This window comes from Polypterus senegalus, chromosome 1 (genome assembly GCF_016835505.1).
Source record: "Polypterus senegalus isolate Bchr_013 chromosome 1, ASM1683550v1, whole genome shotgun sequence".
Taxonomy (NCBI): domain Eukaryota; kingdom Metazoa; phylum Chordata; class Cladistia; order Polypteriformes; family Polypteridae; genus Polypterus; species Polypterus senegalus.
Genome location: NC_053154.1, coordinates 135,974,562 through 135,991,657, shown reverse-complemented (window position 1 = coordinate 135,991,657; position 17,096 = coordinate 135,974,562). Strand labels below are relative to the sequence as shown.

The 17,096-nt window shown below is 37.6% G+C and overlaps 1 protein-coding gene across 4 annotated transcripts in view; it reads right to left on the bottom strand.

Annotated features, from left to right (window-relative positions):
- tbl1xr1a (tbl1x receptor 1a) overlaps positions 1 to 17,096 on the bottom strand; it is a 181,134-nt gene that overhangs the window by 16,579 nt on the left and 147,459 nt on the right. For all 4 annotated transcript variants that reach the window (XM_039758828.1, XM_039758810.1, XM_039758839.1 and 1 more), the window contains 5 exons: positions 13,569 to 13,714; positions 12,817 to 13,042; positions 12,560 to 12,692; positions 1,176 to 1,317; positions 343 to 406 (listed from right to left, as the gene is read on the bottom strand). In XM_039758828.1, coding sequence (XP_039614762.1) covers positions 343 to 406; positions 1,176 to 1,317; positions 12,560 to 12,692; positions 12,817 to 13,042; positions 13,569 to 13,714 — 711 coding nt within the window. The remainder of the gene's footprint in view (positions 1 to 342; positions 407 to 1,175; positions 1,318 to 12,559; positions 12,693 to 12,816; positions 13,043 to 13,568; positions 13,715 to 17,096) is intronic.

The following is a 17,096-nucleotide window of genomic DNA, read 5'->3' as shown; positions in this document are numbered from 1 at the left end:
ATTATCACTTAATGCTTTAATCGGCATAATGAAATTCTGTTTAGAAGGCAGTTTAGAAGGAAAGTTTCAGCTGTAACAGTATTATTCATTGTTAGAAGTCAGTTATGGAGCTTGCATCAGTCTCAGAATTCAAGCACATCCATACATTATTTCAAATGAATTGAATATTTTTGAGTATCAGCAATCAAAAACCAGATTACATCTATGGAGAGAATCCAGTAAAACAAAATCTACACCAATTGTAGCAAAACTAATATCGATTAAATAAATAAATTATAGTACTTAGGGGCTGATGAATGTTTAGTTCAATTTAATATTTCAAAATAAATTTTTACTACTCACCATCTTTAGTCCATATTCTTGCAAAGCCATCATATGAGCCCGTTGCTAAAAGTGTACCCTCACTCTGCAGAGGCAACAACAATCTTAAACATCAATAATATTTTTGAAACAGCTTATAATTTGTTCAAAACAAGAATAAAAACAACCAAAGCAGGAATTTCATTGGACAAAAATAAATAATTGCTAAATTAAAAAAATACTTGGGATTTTAAATGAAAATTTATTTTTTTAATTTAAATAAGTTATCAAAACATTAACAGACAAAGGTAAGCATGTCACACTAAAGTAATTGTAAAATACATATTATATTAGTATACTTCTCCAATAAAATTAAAATCTTCATTTAATTTAAGTTTCATAAGTTTTCCCCAATCAAATCTCTTTTTTTAAATAACATTTTGTGTGTTATTGATCACTGCATGAGAAAGTCATCTCTGCCCAAGAGAACTAAATGAGGCGTTAAAGTAAGTAAATTACAAGCAACTGTATTAAAGCAGAAAATTACTGGTTAATGTCAATATTGATTAATAATGAATTACTTTAAAACCAAAAGATGTCTTTACAGAAATATCAACAGAGAAAAGAACAACAGATGGTTATCAGAACTGAATCTGAAATTAGCCCTTTTTATAATTGCTAAAATGAATTACTGCAATACTTAAAAGAAAGATTTTACATTAAATGAACAACCAGTTAATAAATCTCAGAGAACACTAGGAGTAGTGGTGATATGCATTCTTTAATTTTTTTAAGCTGTGATGGGAATATACCTTCTAGAAAATGTCAAAATATCTGAATACTTTTTGAATAATAAAAGAGACATTACAACTCACATTCCAGTCTAATGAAGTGACATCTTTGTTACTGGGCACATCTTGCCCTCCTTCTCGTATACAATGCCTGAGTACAAGTTGAGTAGAGCTGCTAGTACTGTTCTCACTGAGGTTCCAGATACGTGCAGTTGAATCACCAGACCTGTTAAAACAAATGTCAATAATGATTTTTACATAATCAACTTACTTACTTTGCATGTATTGTTCCTTTAAATACACTCATAAAGGAAGATACATATCACATCATTTCACAATGAAAAGCAAAACTGGTATGCATGTCACCTGACAGAGCATGGGAGAATGTGAACTCAATGAGGACAAAAGCAATGTCTGGAGAATCATTCCCATCTTCTCCACATTTTTTACATCTGTGTTGACTATACATGTACTGTAAACAGCGCACCAAGAGACTTATGTGGAGTAGCAGAAAGATGCATCTACTAACAGGGGAGTAATCACTTAAGCATTAAAGGTGTGTTTATGATTTCAGAGCTGGTCAGTCATTCCAGTCTTCTTACTGTATGCTAGATACAACTGTAACATCACTTATTCAGTGATTGTGTCCAACATGCACTAATCACTTATTTGTTTGGTGAATGTTACCAAATAAAAGTGGCACTAGCAGGATGAACTTATGTGGTCACCTTTTTCTGATCTTTTAAAAAAAACTGCATGCCTTCTTCGTGATCATAACTTTTGTACCTGTAGGCTCCTCACGTATAATTAAGGTTAGCCAATTTCAGGAGAAAACTCATTTCTAGCTACCACAGAGCCAGATGAATGAAGCAAGTTACCATAAACTAATCAATTTTTAAATTTCCTTTTTTAAGTCAGCATCTCTGTTTCATCTCATCATCTGCATATTTTTGCAAATACTCCGCCTGACTTTCTGTACATACAGAAATCAATCTTTTTTTTTTTCCAAGCAAGGCCTAACACTGTGTACATTACATGCCAATCTCAGCATGTGGGAGCAGTACGTTAACAAGCTACACACATACATAACTGACACATATTCCTAATCAAAAATGCATAAACAGTATTTCAGTAATGTAAAGAGATACTTTGTGTCACTTCACATTAAAAAAATGAATGCAAAGTGGCACAATCAAAACTGTTTCTGAGAATGTATTCCTTACATAATCATCTGTGTTACTCAGTAAGTTAACTCATTTTGACAATTAATGAATATCAATCAATCAATTAATGATCAAAATTAGCATCCCTAACTCCTTCGTTAAACATCAAATGCAGAAGCATCGCAACTTAACAATAGCCAAGTTTCCATCCAGTTTTTTGCGATGTTTTGTTATCGACAAACAGAATATACATAAAAAAATGTGTGAAATTTGCTGTCTCCAGCCTGTTTCCATCCAACTTATCGATAAAATGGTGTGCGTGATGATGTCATCCCCCCAAAACGAACTGTCGCATTAAGTTTTGTTGTATCGCGAAAAAAAATCTGCCCTTGAGCCGTTTCCATACATAATTTTGTGTATGTCGCAAATTATCTACCTTTTGTTTTCCACATTACACCCCCTCCACTAAACAAAGAAGCAAAGAAATGGAGAGATTATTCAGACAGTTTTTGAAATTTGCCAGTTTACTGTTATTTCAGTTTCACAAATAATTGGAATTGTACATAATATCCGAAGACGACAGCAGAATGAAGCAGTTGCTTTTTCTGATAGCCCTAGAGCTCGAAGAAAGTACCCCAGTGCTGAAACCCACGGGTATGGGGGAGACGACAGAATAAGACCTTTTGGGAGGAGGTGGTGGAGAGACGCTTCACAGAAAATCTCTGGCTGCAACATTTTAGAATGACACGGCCGACGTTTGAGATGTTGTGTGGATTCATCAGTCCTGATGTTGCGCCCATCACAGGTTGCCACCGACCACCAGTTCCAACCCAAAAGCGGATTGCCATCGCCTTTTACATGCTGGCAACCTGCACTGAGTATAGAGTAGTTGGAGAAACTTTCGGGGTTAGTAGAACTACCGTCCATCGATGTATATATGCTGTGTGCACCGCTATTAAAGAAAAATGAATGCGCCGTTATATCAGACTTCCGACTGTAGCGGAGGCCAATGAAATTGCATACCGCAATTCCTTGGTGCATCTTGTGCCATAGATTTATGGTGCGCTGGATGGCACGTATGTACCTATTCTTCCCCCAACGGAAGGCTACCGCGATTACATTAATCACAAAGGGTGGCCATCTATTGTTCTCCAGGCCCTTGTTGAAGACAGGTGCATGATACGAGACATTTGCGTTGGCACTCCTGGAAGTGCCCATGATGCAGCTGTGTTTGCAGCATCGGATCTGTACAGGTGAGCCTACCTTTCAACATCCCTTCTCAGTGCGATAACAACTGAATTAGTACTGTAACCTGCTTCCCTTAAGGTTTTTAATTAAAACTGAAATTTGAATTAATACAAAATAACAACATTTAATCAAAAAAAACTAAAGTTAATATTAATGAGAGAATTTCTCATATATGCTAAAACATCTGCCATTTAATAATAAGAAAAAATGTTTACATAATGAAACACACGGTTTATTAAATATTTTGACTGGAACAGTAAATTACCTTTGCGGTTTTTGTATTATTAAGACATCCTGAGAAACACCCCCAGGCTACAGCTGATGTGGAGGGAGTTCAGGTACCCCTTTTAGTAGCAGGAGACCCAGCCTATCCGCTACTGCATTGGCTCATCACGAGAAATAACGAGTCTCTTCATCAGACCATGCGAACCGCTCCGCCATTCTCGTTTTGATTGCACGTGATGAAAATGTATCATGTGACACATTTATTTGCGTTAAAGCCCTTTTTTCCGACAAAAAGTGTTTCCAATGTAGTTTTTGCAACATCTGAAGTATCGATATGGAATGTATGCGCTAAAGTTAAAAAGAAAAATATTATGTCGACATGTACAACATTTTATCGATAATTAGCATTTCCATCAGCTATATCGGTAAAAACATTTGAAGTGCTAAATATTTTTTCGCAAAAACTCCTTGGATGGAAACCTGGTTAATGACATAATGCCAAGACTGTATAATGCAACTGCTAAGAAATGGTACTGTTCTTTCCTAGTAAATCTTGGATGGTGAAGAAGCTCTATTTTGCCTCTACCATGAAGAATCACAAGGGAAAATCCCAAAGACAGTGTTCATTCATTTCTATTTGGTTAAGTATTCAATGGTGATAGACACCACTGCAGCTTATCTGTGTGACAGCTTATAAAAAGCACAAAATCCCCGTAGGGAAAAAGTAATGACAAGAGGTACGTTAGTAGAATCATATCTAAAGCCAATTCTCTCACTGTAACTCATTTCCCAATTACGTAAATAATACAGAAGAGCTGTCATTCATTATGTGCCTATCTTTTCGTAATAACCAAGTCAATCCAATCAAAGAGTATAAAACACCTAGTCACAGGCTGGACAGTTTTTGTAAAGAATTTGCCATTGTATCATAAACTTCAGAGTACAGAATGAGAGAGATCTCATGTCAAATCTGGGGGGCACTTCCAAAACTATTTCCATGATACTCCAAAAAAGTACAGCACAGAAGGAACTGTCAGCGTCTTTCAAATGGGTACTTTCCAATTTGGTGGTGAGCAATTTCTTAATCAGGGAACCAAGCTCTGCTTCTTTTTACTGAAGATCAGTGCTTCAAGTGGACTGGTATGGCATACCAGATTTATACCATTTATCTGCATAATGGCAGTAAATGGTTTCATACCTGCATCTCCCGCTATGACCATGAAGAGGACACCCCAAACCCCAAGCTATGCAATCTAAACTATGTATACCATAGCGATCAAAACTCTGAGGGGACACAAAACCCTCAACTAAACCCTAACTCGAAAAAAAAAAATTGCAACGCATTGGAAAGACTAAAAAGCTGACAAAACAGGAAGTATACTGGCACCTATTTGTTTCCACTTCAGGCACTGCTGAAGATTAATGTTTAAATGACAGTTTATCTGTATGTTTCTAGTTTTTATATTATGCAAAATAAGTATTTCCATGAATCACTTGTCATTTTCTGTAGGATAGAATTAAATACATTTAGTATCATACTATACATCAATCAAAACAAAAATATAAAATATTTTTTAAAGAGTGTGCATTTTTTCTTGGTTTCTCAGTGTACTATTATTAAACTTGCTCACAAGATGCTCTTAATTCTTCTCCAACTCCAAGAAGCACAATGCAACTGTAATTAGTCTTTGTTTGCTGCTAGTCTGCAGCTCTAGGGCACAATGAAAATTGTTAAACCTGAAAGGCAGTATGTATTTATGGTAACAAAATTAAGACCAGATCACCACAGTATTATCCCAAGCAATGAAAATGGAGTGGGGAAAAAATTAAAAAATCAAACTACCAATCATCACAGTTTGATCAGCCGGTCATATGCGTACAGGCAAAACATATTAATGTAAAAATGGAGATAAGCAGCTTTCTCTAGTAAATGAGCTTGTGGCAATGAGAGGCAATTGCTTTGGATTAAAAGATCAAATGCTGAACACACAAATGTAAAATGCAAAATTTGCTAAATGATGATAACACTTCAAAGTGGCAGTACATCAAGTTTATTTCATCACTTAAATCCACCTTGCAAATGAAATAAATGTGAGAAAGCATAGGACAAAGATAAAGCCTATCCATAACTGACAGCTACTGCTTTCAGGATGCACCGCACAAGACATGCTCCATATTACATATCCTGTTAGCATGATTATGTTAGGAAGAGATCGTTCCTTGTATGGTGGACAGGGGAAGAATACACTGGACCTGTCTATCATACCCTCTTAGCCTGTAGCAGTGACTAGGTTACAGTGGAAAGAAGAATGGGAAGTCTGTCTGTAAAGAGTGGTTAGAGGGCTATCAGGGCACACTTAGAGGTGGGAACTTAATCTACAGGCAGGCACTCCAGAGACCTATAGTTGACGTAGCAAGCTAAACTGTTTGTTTAGGAGGTGTCTACGGTATAGGGAAATACAATGAGGGGTGCAAGGTTTAAGATAAGATTATTTATTTATAAAAGCACATTTAAAACAACAGAGGTTGCACCAAAGTGCTGCACAAAGAAGCATTAAAATAAACATAATGCGAACACTCATGCAGAAACAGATTAATAGAACAACCAATTATAACATCCACCACAATCCCATTATACATAGAGAAAGGCAGATTTAAAAGCCGACTTTTAAAAACCTCGGTAGAGGACGAAAACCTGATGTGGAAAGGCAGGTTATTCCAAAACCTAGGAGCAATAACTGAGAAAGCTCAGTCACCCCTAGACTTCAGCCAAGATCTTGGGCTACAAGGAGTAGTTGTCCAGCTGACCTCAATGCTCTCACTGCCACACAGGGGTGAAGGAGGTCACAGATGTATTTTGGAACGAGAAAATGCAAGGCTTTAAAAACGAAAAAGATTTTAAAACAATGCGACACCTCACCGGTAGCCAGTGGAGAGAGGCTAAAATAGGGGAGATGTGATATTTTTTTTTCTAGACCCAATTAAGAATCTAGCTGCAGTGTTTTGAACTAGCTGAAGGCAAGACAGAGCAGATGTGGGCTGCCCCACATCTAAGGAATTACAATAATCTAACCAAGATGTAATAAAGGCATGAATGATTGTTTCTAAGTCCTTCTGCAAAAGATATGATTTTAGTTTAGAAAAAAGTAAAAAGGTAAAAACTGAACTATACTACCGTGGAGATTTGTTTTTCAAAACTTAGTAACATCTTGAAAATGATACCTTGGTTTCTGACATCATAATGAATCATTGCTACCAAACAGCCTAACTGAGTGCCAATTTTAACTTCAGATGTGGTAGGCCCAAAAATAATGACCTCTGTTTTATTTTTGTTGAATTGTTAGAAATTTTGTACTATCCAATATTTAATATCCTCAAAGCATTTCAACAGTTTTTTGCACATGAAGTGATGTCAGGACTAACTCTGAGGTACAGCTGTGTATCATCAGCCTAACAATGATACGTGACTTCATGTTTATGAAAGATGACTCTCAAGGTACAAAAATATCCTCCGATAGCAACTTCACCCAGCCATCCAAGAACAGTTTGGTGATGAACAATGCCTTTCCAGCATGATGGAGAACCGTGCCATAAGGCAAAAGTGATAACTAAGTGGCCTGGTGATAAAACATCGAAATTTTGGGTCCATGGTCAGGAAACTCCCCAGACTTTAATCCCATTGAGAATTTGTGGTCAGTTATCAAGAGGTGGGTGGACAAACAAAAACCCACAAATGGTCAGTTATCAAGAGGTGGGTGGACAAACAAAAACCCACAAATTCTGACAAACTCCGAGCACTGATTATGCAAAAATGGACTGCCATCAGTCAGGATCTGTCCCAGGAGTTGATTGACAGCATGCCAGAGCGAATTGCAGAGGTCTTCAAAAAGAAGGGCCAACACTGCAAATATTGAATTTTTGCATAAACTTAATGTAATTGTCAATAAAAGCCTTTGAAACTTATGAAATGTTTGTAATTATACTTCCGTATACCATAGAAACAATTGAAAAAAAGATCTTAAAACACCGAAGCAGCAAACTTTGTGAAAACCAATACTTGTGTCATTCTCAAAACTTCTGGCCACTACTGTACTGTTTTAATAAGCTTCCTTATTAACGCTGTAATGCATATGTTTTTTTTTTTCTTTTTGAAGGAACACAGGTATTTTTACTTAAAAAAATAAGTATTGCATTAGGTTAATCTAGAACTAGTTTCATTTTAATTTTTCACATTTGGCTTATCTGCCTGCAGCTTCATTTTTCATGATATTTTGGTTAAACATTTACGAGCACCTACAGTACTGTCTTCACTTTTACTCTACATCTTAGTAGTGATGGGGTTCTTTAACAAGTAGAAATGAGCCCCATTAAAATTTTGCAGTAATAGGAGTAGTGGAACTTTACATGGTGATTAATTGCTGAATTTGTTTCAACAGAAGTAAGAAGGTGTATATTCTAAAATAAAAAGATTAACATTTCCTAGGAGACCACATTCAGAAACAATACAGGTGCTTAAACGATACCTCACAGGGATACACATAAATTATGATGGATGGGTGGTGAGAAGCTGGGAAAAGTACAGTTGTCTGTAATCTCTGGGGAAAACAGTTATTTAATTTACTCAACACATTAGATGTATATGTTAAAGATGTGAATAAGAAACAATTGAGCATTTAGCCAATTTGAAGCTGAAAACCATTTGGCATCTGAACCCCCCATAGCCCCCTCTTACCATAATTTGCTTTACAGAGAAAACAAAATTTCAATATTGTTTCCTTGTCAAAATACATATTAATACAGTGACTCAAAACTGAACAGCTAAATTTCATATTACAAATAACACTGTGACATCTGACAGTCACCAACTCTGTGCCTATTTTTCTGCTGCCTTTGTAACAGAGCAAGTGAGGGTGCAAGAGAAAAAAAAAACAGTATCCTTAAAAGAAAAGCAGAACACATACTGCACATTTTTAATTCCACTTCTCGATATTTAAATATCAACTAAATACATAAAACATGAAATAACTAGTGACGCCTTCCTGTGCTTAATTATAAAATGCTATATATTCCCTTAGGAAAATGGCACTGAATTTGCTTAATACCATAAATCTCTGAAAGGTGAGTTAATTCAGAGAGTACAATATGTTTGTGTGTTGCTTATTGATAATAAAGTGGCATAAGTTGTGAATAGTGCCTTTTCTGTAATGACTGCATTAGGAAAGGGAAGAGAACTACCAAAAGGAGAAAATACATAACATTTTTATGGGTTGAATGTAAACATAATCTTATTGTTTAATTGCTAAAATTGACAGTAGAAGACAGTAAGAACTTACATATATTAAAATAAAAATATTATCAATCATCAGCCATAAAAATAAACTTGAACTAAGATGTATGCAGGGTGTAAAATTAAGATGCAATGAGAGACTTAGTTAACTTAACTTAGTTAACTACTTTGAAATATGCAGGTTTTTTTAATTTATTTTATTATCAATAGACAGATATAACCTTTTGTCTATTAAAGATTTTTGTTAGCAATGATTTATATTTAAAAATGACAAGAGTCCTGTGGGACTCTGGAGGCAGCTAATAGGTACCGGCAGGCCAAGCACAATGCGGCTTTAGTGGTTTGCTAAGGTACAAACTCGGGCGTGGGAGGAGTTTAAGGAGGCTATGGAGAATGACTGCCGGATGACTTATAGGAGATTCTGGTCCATCATCCGGCGTGCAGTGCAGTCTCAACACTGTATATGGTGGGAATGGTGTGCTGCTGACCTCGACTCGGTATGTTGTGATTCTGTACTTCGAAGACCTTCTCAATCCCACTAACATGCCTTCCAATAAGTAAGCAGAGCCTGGGGACTCAGAGGTCGGCGCTCTCATCTCTGGGACTGATGTCATCGAGGTGTTTAAAAAACTCCTTGGTGGTAGGGGCCCGGGGGTGGATGAGATATGCCCAGAGTTCCTCAAGGCTCTGGATGTTGTAGGACTTGTCTGGTTGACACGCCTCTGCAACATTGCATGGACATCAGGGACAGTGCCTCTGGGTTGGCAGACCAGGGTCTGGTCCCCCTCTTTAAGAAAGGGGACCGGAGGGTGTGTTCCAACTACAGAGGGATCACACTCCTCAACCTCCCTGGAAAAGTCTATTCGGGGATCCTGGAGAGGAGGGTCCATCAGATAGTCGAACCTCAGATTCAGGAGGAACAGTGTGGTTTTCGTCCTGGTCACGGAACAGTGAACCAGTTCTACACCCTTGGCAGGGTCCTGGAGGGTGCATGGGAGTTTGCCAAACCAGTCTACATGTGTTTTGTGGACTTGGAAAAGGCGTTCAACCGTGTCTCTCTGGGAAACCTGTGGGGGTGCTCCGAGAGTATGGGGTACTGGACCCCATGATAAGGGCTGTTCGGTCCCTGTACAACTGGTGTTAGAGCTTGGTCCACATTGCCGGCAGTAAGTTGAACCCATTTCCGGTGAGAGTTAGACTCTGCCAGGGCTGCCCTTTGTCACAAATTCTGTTCGTAACTTTTATGGACAGAATTTCTAGGCGCAGCCAGGGCGTTGAGGGGGTCCGGTTTGGTGGGCTCAGGATTGGGTCACTGCTTTTTGCAGATGATGTTGTCCTTTTGGCTTCATCAGGCTGTGATCTTCAGCTCTCTCTGGATCAGTTCACAGCCTAGTGTGATGTGGCTGGGATGGGAATCAGCACCTCCAAATCCGAGACCATGGTGCTCAGCCGGAAAAGGGTGGAGTGCCGTCTCAGGGTTGGGAGTGAGATCCTGCCCGAAGTTGAGGAGTTCAAGTATCTTGGGGTCTTGTTCATGAGTGAGGGAAGAATGGAGTGGGAGATCAACACGCGGCTCGGTGCGGCATCCGCAGTGATGCATCGGTCTGTCGTGGTGAAAAAAGAGCTGAGCTATAAGACAAAGCTCTCAGTTTACCATGGTCATGAGCTGCGAGTAGTGCCCGAAAGAACGAGATCATGAATGCAAGCGGCTGAAATGAGTTTCCTCTGCAGGGTGTCTGGGCTTTCCATTAAAGATACGGTGAAAAGCTCAGAGTAGAGCCACTGCTCCACTGCATCAAGAGGAGTCAGATGAGGTGGCTCGGTCATTCGATCAGGATGCCTCCTGGACGCCTCCCTGGTTGTTAGTTGTTTTCTGCAAAGGATCTATTGTTAATTGTAGGTCATATTTTCATGGTTCATGTCAAGAGTCAAAGTCTAAAGTTTTTTCCCTCCAAAATGTACACAGCATGCTCTATTTAACAACTTACAATGAAAATTGAACTTTCACACATTTCTTTGAAGATAAAGTGCCAGATTCCTATTAAATCAGTCCATCTGGTGAAAAGTTCTTTCATGCAGAGACACATCAAGATACCAACAGGTGCTTTCCACATTGCATACAAACAACATAAAAAGAGACATGCTGTACTTTGACAACATTACAACAACTTACACCTAACCTAAGTAAGGTTAACTAAATAACTAAAAAGCTAAGATGAACTCTTGCGAAAAAATGTCATAATAGTGACATTTACTGTACGTGAAAAAATATGCTTAAAGATTACTGCTTTAATATTAAGGGATTTGTTGAATAAACTCACCAAACAATTATACAGTGGTGTGAAAAACTATTTGCCCCCTTCCTGATTTCTTATTCTTTTGCATGTTTGTCACACAAAATGTTTCTGATCATCAAACACATTTAACCATTAGTCAAATATAACACAAGTAAACACAAAATGCAGTTTTTAAATGATGGTTTTTATTATTTAGGGAGAAAAATCCAAACCTACATGGCCCTGTGTGAAAAAGTAATTGCCCCCTTGTTTAAAAAATAACCTAACTGTGGTGTATCACACCTGAGTTCAATTTCCGTAGCCACCCCCAGGCCTGATTACTGCCACACCTGTTTCAATCAAGAAATCACTTAAACAGGAGCTGCCTGACACAGAGAAGTAGACCAAAAGCACCTCAAAAGCTAGACATCATGCCAAGATCCAAAGAAATTCAGGAACAAATGAGAACAGAAGCAATTGAGATCTATCAGTCTGGTAAAGGTTATAAAGCCATTTCTAAAGCTTTGGGACTCCAGCGAACCACAGTGAGAGCCATTATCCACAAATGGCAAAAACATGGAACAGTGGTGAACCTTCCCAGGAGTGGTCGGCCGACTAAAATTACCCCAAGAGCGCAGAGACGACTCATCCAAGAGGTCACAAAAGACCCCAGGACAAAGTCTAAAGAACTGCAGGCCTCACTTACCTCAATTAAGGTCAGTGTTCACGACTCCACCATAAGAAAGAGACTGGGCAAAAACGGCCTGGAGTGGCCTAGTCAAAGTCCTGACCTGAATCCAATTGAGATGCTATGGCATGACCTTAAAAAGGCGGTTCATGCTAGAAAACCCTCAAATAAAGCTGAATTACAACAATTCTGCAAAGATGAGTGGGCCAAAATTCCTCCAGAGCGCTGTAAAGGACTCATTGCAAGTTATCGCAAACGCTTGATTGCAGTTATTGCTGCTAAGGGTGGCCCTACCAGTTATTAGGTTCCGGGGGCAATTACTTTTTCACACAGGGCCATGTAGGTTTGGATTTTTTTTTTCTCCCTAAATAATAAAAAACATTATTTAAAAACTGCATTTTGTGTTTACTTGTGTTATATTTGACTAATGGTTAAATGTGTTTGATGATCAGAAACATTGTGTGACAAACATGCAAAAGAATAAGAAATCAGGAAGGGGCAAATTTTTTCACACCTTTAGTTTTTACATTTAAAGCAATATGCCTAAATATACAGTACAAATGCAGTGTTGGAAGACTCACCCTGATGCAAGCAGGTCACTAACTGGATTCCAAGCACAAATAAAAACCTCCGACTCGTGACCTCGTAATACCATAGCTTTATTCTGAGGAATTTCTACATCTCCATCCACCTCCATCATATCTGTATGATTATCTGAAAGGATACAAGACCATTTCAGAATTGTGTAAAATATATTTTAGAAAATGTCTTGAAAATTAGGTTAACAACCTTACTGATGTTTGTAAACAGACTTGCATTATATTAATGTAATACTTACTAGGTAAAGAATGGGCTCCATTTTCCTCGCCATTGGCAGTATTTTCACCATTTTTTGCAGGACCTTGCTGATTGGGTGTGGTAGTAACTGCTGCTGCTGCAGCTGCTGCTTGTTGTTGAGCCAGTTTGTCCCTATAAGCCTGCTGCCGAGTCTGTACCACATCAGGCATTACAGCATCTATTAAAGAAAGGGACTCTATTGGCCTACCATCGAAAAGAGTACCATCCTAAATAAAAAAAACAAAAAAAAAATAATTAAGAGAAATGCCAAGCTGATTATAAAATTGACCTTGTCTGACTTAATATAAAATTCAGGGTTGTAGCAAGACGGTGCCTATAATGGGGCCACAGTGAACAATGTAGAAACCAGTATTATAAGGAGTAGAATTTCAAGTAGGGCATTCTTACTAACAACATACCAATTTAGGTTTGAGAATTTAACCAAACTATCTCATTTATATGCATACACTTCACTTCTATTAGATCTTTTTCTTCACACTTATCACCTTATTCTAAATCTGTAAAAAATAAACTCAAGTAAAGTGTACATGAAAAGTAACATATGAATATTTCAAATTGTCAGGAACAGAGATGCACATTAAGAAGAATCAGTCTAGTAAGGCAAATATGCAACAGCTTCAGAGTAAAAAAGATATACAATAATGGTAAATCAAATCATATGTAATATAAAAATATACCAGGCCACAAATAGAAAGGTATTGAAGAAAAGTACATATAGCCAAGAGTACTTACCTCATTGATGCTGACTTCTGCCTCCACATACTGTAAGCCTTTTTGTATAATTGAAATGAGAGCAGCAGGGGGCACTAGAGCACCATTTATGTTTGACTGACTAATGTGGCTTTCAATTCCAAAAGTAAATGCTGAATGGGAAAAGCCTAGAAAAATATAAAATACATTACTTTGAAGGAAAAAATCATACAAATAAAACTTCTAACAAAACCTGCCTGTTTAAAGAAAAGTGTATCAAATTGTCTCTTTCCATTACTAAAAAAGTTTAATGCATTTTAAAAATAAGCAATACTGACATGCTTGAGAGTGAGTTGTATGCACAATCAGCAATGTGGGTCATTTTTATGAAATATGCAACATAATAATAACAGAGGTGACAAAATAACATACTTTTGCCCATACCAAAGAGGGAAGATCTGAGTATGCAGAAGTATTGACTGGCTTGTATGCTGGCAGCCTAGAAAATTAGCTTAACTATTACTGTTGTTCTGGAGATAATAAAGGAGCTGCTCATCACAGTTAAGGCAAATGTTAAATAAGTCACTGACTGAGACTTTCAATTTATAGGTAAAACCTTCCACTAAAGTCTAAATCATGGAGATGCCTCCTACAGCTTTTTTTCTTCCCATACTGCATTCTGCTGCCATCTCTTCCCTAGGTAAATAACACACACACACCGGGCCGTCCACATGCCCTAAAAGAAAACTTGGCACCCTTCTTTCATTGTTCCATGATCCAATTCTGACAATCACACATGCCCACCATAGGTGATTTCAACAGTGGATAGAGGTCAGCATGGGCACACTGACCAGTTTGCAACCCATATGCAAGAAACTTCAATGCATTCTGTGTTCTGACATCTTTCCCTCGTGGCCAGCATTAGGATTTTCACCAATTTGTGCTAGAGTAGCTCTTTTGTGGGACTGAACCAGATAGTCTAGCCTTCGCTCTCCATATGCATGAATGACATTTAAGCACTAATAACCCTGTTGATATTTCAATGGCTGTCCTTGCTTATACCATGTTTTGGTAGGTACAACCACTGCATACCAGAACATCTTACAAGACCTGCCACTTTGGAGATGCTCTGACCAAGTTATCTAGCCATCAGAATTTGGCCCTAGTGAAAAGTAACAAAGATCTTTTCCTGCTTCTAATGCATCACCTTCAAAAACTATTTACTTGCTGCCTAATATATTAAACCCCTTGAAAGGTGCCACTGTAAAAAGATAATCAATGTTACTCAGTAGATAGATGGATGGATGGACAATTATTATCATAATTGTGTCTCTGTTTGCCACCACAATGGACATGAAATAAACAGATCATTATGTGATTGAATTGTAGACTTTCAGCTTTAATTTATAGGGCTTACAAAAAATATTGTATGAGCCATTTAGGAATGATAGACAATTTTCTGCATAGCCCACCCATTTCCAGAGGCTCAAAAGTACTTGGACATTTGAGTGACAAGCTGTTCCATAGCCAGGTGGGAGAAGTTCCCTCATTATTTTATTAACTATTAAGCAGATAACAGGTCTGCAGTTGATTCCAAGCATGGAATTTGCATGATATGCTCAATGATTTGCTCAATATGAGGTCCAAAGAGCTGTCCATGCAAGTAAAAACAGCCCATCATTAGGCTGAGAAAAACAAAACAAACCCCTTATTGAGAGAGCAGAAACACCAGGAGTTGTCGGATCAACCATTTGGTATATTCTTAAAAAGAAGGAACACACTGGTGAATTCAGCAACAAAAGAAGACAACTGTGCTGGATGATTGCAAAATTCTGTCCTTGGTGAAGAAGAATCCCTTCACAATATTTAGCCAAACCAACAACACTCTTTAGGAGGTGGACCTGGGTAATTCCATGTCAAATCACACTTTTGGACCTCATCATCACAGATTTTAACAAAACCTGGAATGCTGATTTGGTTATGGAACTGAAATTTGCATGTGTCTTAGATCAATATTAAGGGAATTTTAAGTTAAGTTTGAACATAAAGGGTTGGGTGGGGATTATGACTTTGACTGGCTATATATCCCTAAATATAAGCTGAACAGACGTGGCTCCCATATTGTTTTAAAGCTCTTTTCCACTCTATATTTTGCATAAATACTATGCTATCCCCAAAATAAAAAATTGAATAGCAAAAAAAAAAAAAACCCAAAACATATATTTTAAAATTGGTCAATTTTTACTAAAGCTATCTTATAATTTCATGAACATCTCCAGAAAATTTGGCTTCTGAGTCGTTGCTGAGATATTGTTACTTACCTGAAATGGGCATCAAAACCCCAATTCCTTATAATGCTGCTGAATAGCAGTTAGTGATCAGAAAACAGTACAGGGTTATTAGGGTTCATGAAAACTAAGACTAAAAGCCAGAACTAAAAGTGAAAATATATTTAAATAAAAATAAAGATAACAATTACAGTTAAAAAATTAATTAAAAAGACAATAATGCCAAAGTAACTAAAACAAAACAGAATTAATGGTAAAATCAGAATAGTTTAGTTTTTCCCTTCAGTTCACACTTTTGACTTCTTGAGAGACCTGAGACTTGAGATCATGCACTCCTTCACTGTATGTTGCTAGAAAATACAGATCAAGGCTCTTCTCATAAACATGAAAAACTAACACAAAAACTAAACTGAATCTTGAATAAGTTACATACAAGCTGTAATGTTTGAACGATAAGGTAAGAACATAAACAATGGCTACACTCTCAATTTTACAGGTGCTGGTCATAAAATTAGAATATCATGACAAAGTTGATTTATTTCAGTAATTCCATTCAAAAAGTGAAACATATTAGATTTATTCATTACACACAGACTGATGTATTTCAAATGTTTATTTCTTTTAATTTTCATGATTATAACTGACAACTAATGAAAGTCCCAAATTCAGTATCTCAGAAAATTAGAATATTGTGAAAAGGTTCAATATTGAAGACACCTGGTGCCACACTAATCAGCTAATTAACTCAAAACACCTGCAAAAGCCTTTAAATGGTCTCTCAGTCTAGTTCTGTAGGCTACACAATCATGGGAAAGACTGCTGACTTGACAGTTGTCCAAAAGACGACCATTGACACCTTGCACAAGGAGGGCAAGACACAAAAGGTCATTGCTAAAGAGGCTGGCTGTTCACAGAGCTCTGTGTCCAAGCACATTAATAGAGAGGCAAAGGGAAGGACAAGATGTGGTAGAAAAAAGTGTACAAGCAATAGGGATAACCGCACCCTGGAGAGGATTGTGAAACAAAACCCATTCAAAACTGTGGGGGAGATTCACAAAGAGTGGACTGCAGCTGGAGTCAGTGCTTCAAGAACCACCACGCACAGACGTATGCAAGACATGGGTTTCAGCTGTCGCATTCCTTGTGTCAAGCCACTCTTGAACAAGAGACAGCGTCAGAAGCATCTCACCTGGGCTAAAGACAAAAAGGACTGGACTGCTGCTGAGTGGTCCAAAGTTATGTTCTCTGATGAAAGTAAATTTTGCATTTCCTTTGGAAATCA